This window comes from Triticum aestivum, chromosome 5B, assembly GCF_018294505.1.
Source record: "Triticum aestivum cultivar Chinese Spring chromosome 5B, IWGSC CS RefSeq v2.1, whole genome shotgun sequence".
NCBI lineage: Eukaryota > Viridiplantae > Streptophyta > Magnoliopsida > Poales > Poaceae > Triticum > Triticum aestivum.
In genome coordinates, this window is record NC_057807.1 from 262,671,735 (window position 1) to 262,685,822 (window position 14,088).

The 14,088-nt window shown below is 48.4% G+C and overlaps 1 protein-coding gene and 1 non-coding gene across 2 annotated transcripts; both read right to left on the reverse strand.

The window, feature by feature from the left end:
* Window positions 1–484: 484 nt before the first annotated feature.
* On the reverse strand, window positions 485–12,652 carry LOC123111275 (dual specificity protein phosphatase 12). Its single transcript, XM_044532036.1, has 6 exons — window positions 12,103–12,652; window positions 1,864–1,916; window positions 1,677–1,741; window positions 1,520–1,598; window positions 976–1,272; window positions 485–870 (listed from the first exon to the last, which is right to left on the reverse strand). The coding sequence occupies exons 1-6, from the start codon at window positions 12,552–12,554 to the stop codon at window positions 716–718; spliced, it is 1,101 nt and encodes a 366-aa protein (XP_044387971.1). The 5' UTR covers window positions 12,555–12,652; the 3' UTR covers window positions 485–715.
* LOC123118155 (small nucleolar RNA Z247) lies at window positions 11,177–11,305 on the reverse strand. Its single transcript, XR_006457758.1, has one exon. It is a non-coding gene; the product is annotated as a small nucleolar RNA Z247 (small nucleolar RNA).
* Window positions 12,653–14,088: the final 1,436 nt, after the last annotated feature.

The window sequence follows — 14,088 nt, forward strand, 5'->3', positions numbered from 1 at the left end:
AGTTTTTTTTAAATTAACTAGGCAATTCTCTTCTTCTTAATTAATCGATGAGGCAAAACTTTTTGCCTCCGTTTCAAATAAAGAAATTGTGTTCTATGTTCGGAAAAAAGGTGTTGCATTTTTCATTCGGAGCCATCGCTCAACTTTTCACCTTTCAAGTACTATATTTTCTCTGATTTTGAATGGTGCCTTGGACTTTCAAATTTATTTGAACTGTTTCAATAGTTCCTCAAGTTTTCTCCCGGCACGTCCTAGCCCAATTACTTTTTGCAGTAACGGTCAGATTTTGGACTCTATACATATGCTCTCATACCCATTTGTGGTGTAACGCATCATAACCAACCGACTCTATTCCACCACAAGTCATTCCACTCACCCACTCAACAACCCCTTGCAAGCCGCCCCACACCACTCCATCTCACTACACTAGTATACACTACACTCTTGAATTCCCTACAACTCTAAAAGTATATCAGGTTGCCGCTTAATTAATGAAAAAGCAGGTAGTAAACGTTTAGGATCTGTGACTGCTTCACTATGATGTGTTAAACTTCTCACGTAGCTGTTGTGACGTACAGTATTTCAGAGTGCAATGGGTGAATACATGAAGCAGGCTCCAGCTTTTGCTCCTTGTGATCCAATGCATGACGTTCGGACGATATGTTACACCACCCCCCGACAAACCCACCGAATCTGTTAGCCCATGGGAGAAGATCTAGATGGTGCTTACATCAACTTTGCTCTTGGAAATTTGGAAGGCAGGGGTGATCCAGCTGCCACAGTTGCACTGGATCCCTGACCAGTTGAAGTACCCTAGGCGCGCCCCGCAGTGGATGCACGACAGCTTCCCCTCCAAAGCACCATCTTCTACTGCTTCATCATGAGCAACATCAGATAATGAACAGACTGGTGATATGCTATGGATCAATATACATATATGTGAACGCACTATGTTCCTGCAAGAGATGACTTTACCTGGAGTCATCCACTTTAGAGGCTCAACATACAGAGAAGAGCAATCTTGTTCCTTGTTGTGTGTGTGGCCTTTCCTCTTGTCGTGCCACTCAAAGCTCGAGTTGCCTTCACCAGGAGTGTGGCCGATAACATTGTCCTGTGCAGCAACGATCCTCCTGCATTTCTTGCAGCGGTATGCTGTTTTAAGGGTCTTCTCCTTGCCTGATGATTCCTGGGTAGGATTAGGCTGTCGAGCAACTCCAGGATCGTCTTCAAATACATGGTTCCCTATTTTCTCTCCAACTTTGTAGGACTGACCTGCGACAAGTAATAGGCAAACACTTAATCAGTGTGCTGCTAAGATTGAGAAATATCACTGCTTGATATGATCATTTTCTACAGAATCTATGACAAAGTTGTTTTATTTTCAGCAAGAGCAGCACCCTGCAACCACAAGAATTATAAGGAGCACAAAGGCAAGCATATGATATGAGATGGGGAACCTGACAAAAGGATAGATCTCTCTGCCTCCATTTTTCAAAATAAATGTTGGAAAATGACCAACCTAACAATTTTAAGCGGAAGCGCCGGTATAAAGGACTTGAAGTATCAACCTTGAAACCCATTTCTTCAAACAATTTTAACTGCAAGGTATAGGAAATTCGACTTAATAGAAGAAATCTAGTGAGATATAGTGCGACCAATTCATAATGATAGCTTGCCTGGTCGAGGAAACCATCGTTTGGGCAAACAGACTCATTAATTTCCTTCAAGGACTCTAGTGCTTCTGGAAAAAGAATAAAGTAGTGAATGCCACATGGATTATAAAAGGTTGGATCAGATAATTCAGCAACGTACAAACTAAAGATTAGTGTATTAAAAAATTTGATCCAAAAAAAAAATTCATACCTTCAAGAGACTTCTGCTCTGTTCTCATTAGATATGCTGTGGTGATGGTAGCACTGCAGCATGATATAAATTCCAAATAGATGTTATATAGTGAACGTGAATGGCATCATTATAAGTGAAAAATACACATTCCCCATTTCTGGCACATCAAATAGGAAGTTACATGTGGAAATTGCAATGCATCCTATAATAATTGGTTACCAAGAGCCATGAGTTGTCAGCTTTCTTACTTGCTAAACATTCTTAAGCTCAAAAACATAAAATCCCATGTGACTAAGAATATCTTTTATACTAGAACTCACTAAACTTATCATTAACTTAGTATAGCAGGATTACAAATAATAAAGAACACCGATAAAAATATGGAATTGCATTAAGCCATATGCACCAGTTAAAACAAGATTTGGCCCCCTTCACAAGAAGATTAAAGTTTCAACTACAAGAAACTTCTGCTTAGCTTGTCGAATTCCATTACAATTGGACATATGTTAGACCGGTGTGACCCTGAGAAGAGGTGGCGCTTCATGGGTTTATCAGCTCTGCAAGTCAGTTTCAACAGCACCTTGCTTGCCTGACAATTCTATGCTAGCCGCAATCCATCACAAGTTGATCGAGAGACATGCTGCAGCCATCTTGCTCCGGCGAGTTAAAAAAAATATCCTCTTGCAAATCATACCCATGGCTCCCCATCGCTAGGGGCAACACTGATAAGCTCATCATAGCCAAAGTATATGGCAAACTGAAGCAACGCCACAGTCACCAACCACATTTCGAAACTCCTCCATCCGCCACCACTCACAACCTAACTCTCAAATGCTTTAGCTGTCAGCGTGTCGTACCGGACTGTGTTCAAACCTCCCACACATAGCCAGGCTAGCACAGATTGGCACCTAGGTAACTCAACAAATACCAACTATCTGCCATGAACTCCCAACGTGGTTCACCATAGGAAACGGTGAAGCCTGCTGGCTTCCTCTGGCCACGCACAAACACATCGATGTGGGACTTCAAGAATACTTTGTTTCGTGTCCACCTCTTCTCACCGGAACAACACCAAAACACCACTCCCCTCTTAAACTGAAGAGGCATGCTGGAGTGTGGAGTCTTAAGGATGAGACGACCGCTTTCTGCTCTCTTAACTAGTACAGTAGCATTTTGCTTTCTGAGAGAAAAAAAAAATGAGATATGCAATGCGGCCTGGAGCTTACAAAATGCCTCAGACTGCCCACAGCCTCAGCAGGTCAGATTTAAAATTTTATTATGCCTGACAGGGGTGCTCCAGATTAGCAGCATCCACCGGTTTTGCGTTGATAGGCATGGTCCCTTTCTTTCTAGCTTAACATCACTATCACCAGCCTTCACCTCTTTGTTCTGGTTGGTGTGCGGGGAAAAAACAGTTCAACAGCGGACAGCCATGCTTATCTTGCAAATGTCTACATCTTTCAGTAGCATAAAATGGACCAGTTTAGATGCAGTAGCAATGTTTTAACTATATGGATTGATCTGTATTGACTAACCTATTCAAAATCAATTTTTAGTCGTGTATTGTCCCACTGACAATGTTATGGTGTTGCTAGAAGGAGGGCACGAGAGGGCCGGCCAAGGGCCTTTCTGCCCACGGCCGAGCAAGAGGGAAGGGATTTCCTTCTTAATTCTTGCTTGATTAGATTGATACATCTCCTTTCTTTATATAGAGAGGTTTACTTGACTCCCAAACAAGGCTTACTTGACCCCTAAGCAAGCGACCCTTATCTCTAATTAACCCTAAGACTAATGGGCCCATTAGGCCCATTACGTACTCTAACACTACACCCCACCTGGACATGCAGCTTGTCCTCGAGCTGCAGCCTAACCAACTTATAACCATGACTCGACGCAACACAAACCTAACACCTAAAAACAAGCCTTTTACATCTCGGCTTGTTTTATTATTCTCAACCTGAAATGGACTGATTTTGGACCCCTTAACAAAAAGTGGACAGCATCCACACGTCGGACGTGCACGTGTACAGCCACCTGGATCCCCATGGACACCACCTGGACAAAAAGAGTGCATGTGTATGACCACCTGGAAGTGGTCGCAAGAGTGACCAGCAGAGGCACCCTCGCGGCGTCCGATGGCGGAATGCAGTGGTGCTACGCGGTGCGCTGCTATCGGTGACACCATGCCTTCTCCCTGCCGGACGGCTGTTGGTTTGCACCGCACAGGGAAGAGTGGAGGGCTTGCGATGGAGAATGACGAGAAGGGGTGCGCCCCCAGCATACCCGTCGCCCATGGGGGAAACCGCATGCCCAAGATCCCCGACGCAGCGGATGAGATCGAGATCCTTTGCTTGCGCAGTGAAGGGCAACTTGGAGGAGCGACGGCTGCAGACCACGCATCTCCCGCACACACCAACGCGCTAGGAGGCCGCGCGCAGCAGCCTGCAGCCTCACCACCGCCGACACGTGGCGGGTAGCGATCCAAGACGGAAGCGGTGACGGCGACGGCGGGGACTGGACTTGGTGGAGCGGGACTCCCGCCGGCGCGGTCGATGCGGGGCCAGAGCTGACCGGCGGTGGCGGCTGCAGCTGCAGCGGCTGCTGCAGCGGAGCGCCGGGCGCGGCGGAGGCCGCGAGGAGCGGCGGCTGCCACTGCATCTAGGGCTGGGCGGTGGTGGCGATAGATGGCAGCTGCAGCGGCTGCTGCAGTGGCTTGGCGAGCGCGGCGATGGGTGCTGCAGGCGCGTTGGGAGCCGGCGCCGGCCACCTAAAAAGCACGGACACGGGGACGGAAAGACGGGGATACGCATACGGGGATACGGGATACGGCATTTTTCAGAAACAGCCATTCGGGGATACGGCGAGTATATATAAAATAAAATAAAAATATGCCATGTAATATAGAGTTAAGACAGAAAATTAATGAGAAAGAAATCAAAATAGAGAATCCTGCCCCATTTGATGTCTCTTTTTATCAAGTCCTTGATTGATCCTCATCCCCCCATGCCATGCAACCTAACATCAAGCAGTACAAGGAGCAAGTATTCATCAATCATCATTCAAGTTCAACAGCAGCACAAGCATTCAACTAGAAACTAGCAAACATGACATGGGTACAACAGGCAACAGCAAGTCAGCAGCAGCGGCAGCAGGCCGGCAGCAAAAGCATTGAAATAGCAGCATGATTACTACAATCATTCAAAGAGCAGCAAGCACACCCTCCATTAGTTCAATGGAAGGAATCAGAATAAAAGAGATGAAGAAGTTGAGGAGAGGCGAGAGGCTGCTGGGTTTGGAGATTGGGGAGGGTTACCTGCCGTTGGGAGGAGAGGCTGCTGCCTGCTGGTACTGTGGGGTAGCAGTCGCCGGTCGAGTGCAGGTGTCGCCGCCGGTGGCAGCGTTGAGTCCAGGCGGCGGTGGCTTCGATCCAGGAGGAGGCGGCTTCGATCCAGGAGAGGCTGCGACCTGGGAGCACATCGCTTTTGTGTGGAAGAGATGCATGCGACTTAACATAGGGTTTCGTTTTGGGCCTGTTATTGGGCCAGGCCGTGTCCCAACCGTGTCACGGATGTATCCCATCGTATCCCCTCATTTTTTTCTTTCTTTTTAATCGAAAATCAGGGGATACTGGGGACACGCGTATCCTGCCGTATCCCGCCGTGTCCCCGTATCCCGCCGTATCAGAACGGCAGATCGGCAATTCCTGCCGTGTCCATGCTTTCTAGCCGGCCACTGCGGCCACTGCGGGGTGGCGGGCGGCGAGTACCACGGCAGGGCCAGCGGCCCGACGGCGACGGTCGGCGGCAGGGGCGGCGGCGGCCCGTAGGGGCTGGCCAGGTACAGCCGGATCCCCTGGACGGCTGTGACGAGGTCGTTGAGGACCCCGGTGATCTCCTCCGGGGTGTAGGCGGCGGCCGGTGGTGCGGTGGAGGGCGCCGGCATCTGGGCGGTGGCGGCGCCGGAGGATGCGACCAGCGGCGCGGACGAGGAGGGCAACAGCGCGATGTAGATGGCCAGCGGCGCGGTGGTGATGGTCGGCAGCGGAAGCGACGAGGTGGGCGGCGGCAAAAACATGATCGGAACTGAGCTACCTGATACCAAATTGTTATGGTGTTGCTAGAAGGAGGGCACGAGAGGGCCGGCCAAGGCATTTTTGCCCACGGCCGAGCAAGAGGGAAGGGATTTCCTTCTTAATTCTTGCTTGATTAGATTGATACATCTCCTCTCTTTATACAAAGAGGTTTACTTGACTCCCAAACAAGGCTTACTTGACCCCTAAGCAAGCGACCCTTATCTCTAATTAACCCTAAGACTAATGGGCCCATTAGGCCCATTACGTACTCTAACAGACAAACACTTCTGTACAAACAGTCCACATGCTTGTTATACAAGACACATTTGAGAAAGCAGTATGAGATAATAGGCATTAACCAAAATGCCACACTTAACCATCAGTTTCTTCTGTAAAAATTTCTATTAGCCTAGTAGTCCAGCACTCCAGCTAGTTATACCCGGTAAAGGGGGGTTAGTATGTTCCCTTGCAAGGACATAAGGCATGTTTGGTTGGCTTCCACACTTTGCCATACTAACTTTGGCCACAAGTGTGGGGACCAGTTTGGCCACCACAAAAACTATGGCATGCCACACTTATGGCACAAAAGTGTGGTAAAGAGTGGAGGGCAACCAAATATGCCCTAATGCTGATAAATGTGTGTGTGTGCCGAGTGAGACGTGTAGTTGAAAAAAAAAGCTATTAACTGTGTATTTAGCCAAAAATAAGATGTGTATTTTCTATTCAGCAAAATACACAGTGTTTAGCTAAGTGTCCAGCTACTAGTTTTATTTACAGTTATTGCGAGTGTTCACGACATGTCCCTCCCATACACATGCATACATAAACAGGATTGGAACATAATCGCCATAGCAAGTGGACATTTTAATCCACATTTACCAGATGTAGCCAGTTGGAGCACCACACAAACAGAAATTTTACAGAACAAACTGATAAGTTAGATGGCAGATTATTGATGATGATAGCAACGTATCATAAACTTCTCCTTGATCAGGCATTTAGACTGAGACAGTAAAAACAAGGGGCTCATGTAAGAAACAAGAGATCGATTGATTCAGGCTTGATGTCCCTTGGGATCACCTTGCCGTCTATTTATATTGCATAGATCGATCAGAGATCGGTTACATGATAGGACACGACCAGAGATCATATACAGACTAGGAAACGGCTTAAGGCCCGTATACAACATGGACTCTACGTCCTGTACACATACCTATTCTAACACATACCCTCAATCATAACTTGTCTATAAGTTAAGATTGCGCTTGAATACTTCTAACTGTCTAGTAGCAAGTGCTTTGGTGAAGCCATCCGCTACCTGGTCGCCGGAGGGAATAAATCTGATCTCAAGAAGCTTGTCTGCAACTCTCTCTCTAACAAAGTGATAATCAACCTCAATATGTTTAGTCCGAGCATGAAATATTGGGTTAGACGAGAGATATGTTGCTCCAAGATTGTCACACCACAGACATGCGGCCCTAGGCTGATTGACTCTGAGCTCCTTGAGAAGTGTTTGGATCCAAATGATCTCAGACGTTGCATTGACTAGGGATTTGTACTCCACTTCAGTGCTTGACCTTGACACCGTTGCCTGCTTTCGTGCACTCCAAGAAACAAGATTGTCACCAAAATATACAGCAAAACCACCGGTGGATCTACGATCATCAGGACTACCAGCCCACATCTGAGAAGGCACTGACAAGAGTAGACTTGGAATTTGTAATTTTTAGTCCTACTCCAACCGTACCTCTAACATATCGCAGAATTCTCTTAACTGCAGTCCAATGTACGCTAGTGGGTGAATGAAGAAACTGACAAACTTTGTTCACAGCAAAAGCAATATCTGGTCTTGTCAAGGTCAAGTACTGCAATGCTCCCACTATACTTCTATATCTGGTTCCATCATCATCACTGAGCCGGTCACCATCTTCAATTGATAATTTTTCTGAAACTGAGAGTGGTGTATCCGATGGCTTGCAGTGTTGCATTGCAACTCGCTTCAGAAGGTCATTAGCATATTTCTCCTGTGTCAACAATATCCCATTATCTTTCCTTTTCACCTCAATGCCAAGAAAATAATGGAGATTTCCCAAATCTTTAAGAGCAAAATCACGTTGCAGATCTTTGAGCAAGGCGCTAACTACAGAATCGGACGAACTTGCGACTATGATGTCATCCACATAAATAAGAAGGTACATTGTAATCCCACCTTGATTTATGAAGAACAATGATGTGTCCGCCCGCGAAGAGGAAAATCCTAGAGCCATTAGTTTTGAGCTGAGTCTAGAAAACCATGCTCGAGGAGCCTGTTTCAGGCCATAGAGAGCTTTATCCAATTTACATACATGTTGTCTCCTAGTCGGATCTTCATACCCTGGAGGTTGCCTCATATACACAGTCTCTTCTAGAACACCATGGAGAAACGCGTTCTTCACATCTAGTTGACGAAGGCTCCAATTGTTGGACACAGCTAAGGCAAGAATCAACCGAATTGTTGCTGCTTTCACAACTGGACTAAATGTGTCTTCTTAATCAATCCCATATCTTTGTTTGAATCCTTTTGCAACCAGTCGTGCTTTGTATCTGTCAATCTCTCCATCAGCTTTCCTTTTTATTTTGTAGACCCACTTGCAATCTACTCCCTCCGTCCCAAAATTCTTGTCTTAGATTTGTCCAAATACGGATGTATCAAGTCACGTTTTAGTATTAGGTACATCCGTATCTAGACAAATCTAAGACAAGAATTTTGGGACAGAGGGGGTATAATATTTGCACCCTTCTGAGCAGGAACAAGGTGCCAAGTATTATTTTTCATCAATGCCGAATATTCCTCATCCATAGCTTCCTTCCAATTTTTATCCTGAAGAGCTTCGGTGATACTGCTTGGTTCACCTGTCGTGCACACATTGCACCACCTAACTCGTCCATCTGTAATTACCTTGGGTCTGAAAATATTGTTGTGTGAATGTGTAACAGCACCATCTAGAACAGAGGGCAGTTGTACAGGTTGGACAATTTCCTGGACAGAAGAAGCCACAGAAGATCTAACCTCTTCATCCGAGGAGGACTGATCAGCGCATGATTCTGAGGGCATACGTGCAGGAGATGCACCTGCCCCACGATTCCCATGCATGGGCATGCTCGGTTGGGCATGGGATGGGTTGGCCCCATGCACAATACGTGGCTGCTGGTGACTGGGCGTGGGCGCCTGGTTTTCCAGCCTGCCTGCAGAGAGATAGGATCCCGCAGCTGCAGGTTCTGCAGGCGCGCGCGATCCCGATGTTGTAGGTTCAGACGTGCGCGATCTCGTCGGTGATCCCCTGCGGTCTACCTCGCTCTCTGTGCCATGTGCTTACACATAAAATCATTGCCACCGGAGACACTTTGCATCAAATTTGGCTGACATTTTTCCTGTTCCTGAGTATTGTCAACACAACCATCAGGTTCATTAGTAGGATTAGTCACATGAGCATGCAAATCATCACCCCCTTGATCAGCACTCGTAGGATTTTGAAGGTTAGAAGGTAAAAGAAGAATCTCGGCTCTAAGACGGGCTCCGGCATTGGGATGAAGTTGGGCAAAAGGGAAAACAGATTCATCAAAAACGACATCACGGGAGATATATATACGGCCAGAGGAAATATCAAGACACTTGTATCCTTTGTGTTTGTTACTATAGCCTAGGAAAGCACACCGAATAGAGCGGAAAGCTAATTTTCGAGTGTTATATGGTCGAAGATTGGGCCAACATGCACAACCAAAAACGCGAAGAGAAGAATAATCAGGTTTTTCATCAAAGAGTCGTTCAAGGGGAGAAAGCATATTGATGACCCGACTAGGAACATGATTAATAAGATAGACAGCGGAAAGAAATGCTTCATCCCAGAACTTAAGAGGCATAGAGGCATGAGCAAGCAATGCAAGTCCAACCTCAACAATATGACGATGCTTTCTCTCGGCGGAACCGTTTTGTTGATGTGCATGTGGACATGAAACATGATGAGTAATGCCGATACGTTGAAAAAAGGAGTTGAGTTTGTGATACTCACCACCCCAGTCAGTTTGCATAGCTATGATTTTGGTGTTAAAAAGTTGCTCAACTAAATGTTGAAAATCATGAAAGCATTGAAACACATCGGACTTGTTCCGTAAGAGATATATCCAGGTAAATTTACTATAATCATCGATGAAGCTTACATAATACTTATTTCTACTAACAGACTCGGGTGCTTGACCCCAAACATCAGAAAATACTAGCTCTAAAGGAGCACTAGATATACTTGAAGACCTAGGATACGGAAGTTGATGACTTTTAGCCTTTTGACAAGAATCACACACGGACTCACTAGTAGACTCAACGGAACATGGTAAATTATACTTCTTAAGGACTTGTTTGACTATTGGAGAGGCTGGATGACCAAGTCGATCATGCCATCTTGTTAGAGACGGCCTTGAAGCACCAAAAACTTGAATACCGGAGGAAGGAGGTGAGCGAGGCGATTTCAATGGATAAAGACCACGCTCACATGGGCCGTGCAGAAGAATTTCCTTCGTTGTTGGGTCCTTAATGAAAAAAGAACGAGGGTGAATTTCCACAATAGTATTGTTATCAGAAGCAAAACGACTAGCAGAAACTAGGCTTTTGGTGGCTTGGGGAACATGACGTATGTCGTTAAGATGAAAATTTCGAGTATGATCAAAAGAATTAACGACTACATGACCAATGTGACTAATAGGCATACCTGCACCATTAGCTGTATGAACTTGTTCAGGACCGTTGTAGCAAGTACGTGTTGTCAGCTTGTCGAGCTCCCCTGTAATATGATCAGTTGCTCCGGTATCAAAGTACCAATTTGAGTCGACTCCATATGAAGTAGTGGCTGCTCCACCATATCTCTCTTCAGTGACATAATTTGGGTCAAAACGATACCAGCACTTATGAGCTGGATGCCCAACCTTACCACAAATCTGGCAAGTAGGCCTTTCACCGCGGGGAAGGTTCGCTCCTCCTCCTGGTCCTGGTCGTCCTCCACCGCGATTATTGTGGGGGTAGCTGTTTTTCCCGTGGTTGTAGTTGGTGCCGTAGTTGTTGTTGTTGTAGCCTCCGCGGTTGTTGTTGCCGTAGCAACCACGGTGACCGCCACCATTGTTTTTGCCTCCACGATTTCCTTTGCCATGTCCTCCTCGTGCAGCAAGATTTGCCAACGAATTATACTGCTGTGACCCAGAATTTTGTGACTCCAGGCGCGCTTCAAAGACAATGAACTAAGCATAAATTTCACTCAAGGAATAGGCATCGGTTCTAGCGGCAATGGATGAGACAAAACGATTATATTCTGCATCCAATCCAGCAAGGATTTGAGAGATGAGATCATCGTATTCCATCTTCTTTCCTGCTGTTGTAAGTTCGTCCGCATTGCCCCGCATCTTCGTGAAGTACGCGGTGGCGGTCATCTCGTTCTTCCGAGTGCCAGCGAACAGGGTCCGAAGTTGGATAATTCGTGACCGAGAGACAGAGGAGTACATCTCCTCAAGGGCTGACCAGACCTGTGCGGATGTCTTCATGGAGACGACTTGAGTCAGAACTTCACGCGACAGAGAGGTCAGTAGCGAGCCAAGAACCTGCTGATCTTCGGCTATCCAGCGAGCGTACTCGGGGTTGGGCACCGTCTCGGTGCCAGATTGTCGGCCTTCTGGACTTCAAGAGTCTTGGCCGGAGCTTCGAGCGTTCTGTCGAGATATCCGTCTAGCTGTGCGCCACGGATCGGGGGCAGGACCGTCGCCTTCCAAAGAAGGAAGTTGTCGCGCCCAAGTTTCTCGCGGGAGTTGTCGCCGAGGGTCGTCATGGGCTGGGCGGCTGAGGAAGAAGCTCCTGAGGATACGCTGAAGGGAACGAGAGACATCTAGATGTGATGAAGAAGAGAAAGCTCTGTTACCATGTAAGAAACAAGAGATCGATTGATTCAGGCTTGATGTCCCTTGGGATCACCTTGCCGTCTATTTATATTGCATAGATCGATCAGAGATCGGTTACACGATAGGACACGACCAGAGATCATATACAGACTAGGAAACGGCTTAAGGCCCGTATACAACATGGACTCTACGTCCTGTACACATATCTATTCTAACAGCTCACAGAACAACGTAAGCAATCGGAATCAGGTGTTGATAAGCAAGCGTACCTCCTGGAGACCCCCGCGAAGCAATGCACGAGCACGTTGCCCGCCTTCCTCCCCTCGTCGATAAAATCGAGGCACGGCTCGAGGTGGTCGAGCAGGTTCTCCTCCTCCGTGTCCTTGAGCGGCACGGCCATCCGCGTCACCCTTAGCCCTTCCCCGGTCCTTTCCACCACCCGCATCAGCCGCCCTGGGGCCACCGCCGAGGGCGCTCCGTCCTCCCCGGCGACCACGCGGCGGGCCTCCTCTGTTGGTAAGGAGAGGCCCGGGCGGTAGTCGGTGAAGAAGGAGATGGAGGCGGAGCTGACGACGGACAGGACGTGGGTGATGTATGTGCCGTCCGGGAGGGAGGCGGTGAGGGCCGCGATGGCGTCGTTGATGTCGCCGAAGTAGAGGTGGTCGCGGACGAGGTCCGGCATGGCGGGCGGGACAGGGGCGTCGCGGGAGGTGGCGGCCATGGGGGGCGGTGCGGACGGGGAGGACGAAACCCTACAAGCGGAGGGTTTGGGGCACTTGGGGGTTGCCCTGCTGCTGCTCCCTGCTGTTTTCGCTGAGCTCTCACGCGGTTGCAGAATTACTTTTGAAACAGAAATTGCAGTTCGAAATTGCAGAGTTTAGTCAAACTAGTCCTGAATGACCAGGACTCAAATGAGTCAACGACTCAACGTGGTGACACTCGGCAGGACATTCGTTGGACCTGGCCATGGGCAGCCCGGCCCGGTCGGCCCGACCCGACCCGGCCCAACCTTGTCCATGGCCGGACTCGGGCCTAGATTTTGAGCCTGAAGCCTGGGCCGGGCCGGGCCCGGACCCACCATATTAGCACTTTAACAAAAAGGCCCGCCCGAGGGCCGGCGGTCTTTTACACTGGCGGGCCGGGCTTGGGCCTGATTTTTAGGCCTGACGCCTGGGCCGGGCCAGATCTGGGCCTGGTTTTTTTTCATCGGGCTTGATTAGGCCCGGCCCAGCCCAAGGGGCCAGGTATATTCGCTTGGTAGTACTGCATATTATTTTAGTACTTTTCTCACTCACGCGCTTGGGAAAGTTCAAAATGGACGAGACCAACTCTAACTCATGACCACAAGATGTTCGGCGACGTTCGGGATAAATGGACATAAATTGCGGCCCAACACGCAGGAGTGGACGAACAAACGTTTGTTTTTTGTCCCTCGCCGACTCATTCCCGACCCGTGTTTGCATCGAAATGGACAACGTGCGGATGGGCGGAATGTGTGCCCTTGTCCTTCCCTGGCCCGCCCGTCGGGGACACAGACACTCCTTTTTTCTCTTCCCCACCCCTGCGCCCCCACCCCCCGCCCCGGCCATAGCCGCCGCCCATTTTCCCGGGTTGCATCCTCGCTGTTCACCCTAACCTTGTCCTCTCTTACCACGCCGACGACACACACCCGATAGATCTGCGGTCGCCGCCGTTGTCACTGGATTTGGCGCATTCAGCCATCGGCGACTACGCCTTGCCATGGATTGGCCGGGTGCCGGACCGCACAGCCCCCGCAACGCCTCTGCGTCACATGCAGGTACTAACTCTGCCTCCAGCCGCTCGGATCTATGTTGTCGGCGGTTCGCCGGCAAAGACACGCCCGGCCATCGCCCAAGCTCAGCGTTGGACTAGCAGCTCGTCGGCTCACCGTTGTCGGTCATAAAGTGTGATGATTGTCCGCGGCAGGTCGTGAGTCGGGTTTCTACCATGTCGGAACATCTCGGATGGGTGTTCTTCAAGTGTAAAAAAGATGGGGTATGTGCTTCTTTTGATTCAGTTGTGCTCGCCGGATTTGACGCATTTTCGGTAGCTTATTGCTTGTTCAAATTTGTGTGTAGGATGGGTGCAAGTTTTGGTATCAAGAAGAAGATTACATTGATCTATTGATAGCAAGAAAATTAATAGATGCTCGTGCACTCGTTGCTAGAATGGAGGCTAGAGATGAGACTAGAGGTGAAACAACATCGAATTCTTTCTAGAAGTTTTGGGATGAA

Bases quoted from the DNA above. Each gene is read 5' to 3' on its own strand.
- LOC123111275 (XM_044532036.1), bottom strand. From the start codon at position 12,554: ATGGCCGCCACCTCCCGCGACGCCCCTGTCCCGCCCGCCATGCCGGAC. The intron at 1,917-12,102 runs GTACGCTTGCTT...ATCATGCTGCAG, and splicing joins TTCGCGGGGGTCTCCAGGAG to TGCTACCATCACCACAGCAT. The intron at 1,599-1,676 runs GCAAGCTATCAT...TATACCTTGCAG, and splicing joins ACGATGGTTTCCTCGACCAG to TTAAAATTGTTTGAAGAAAT.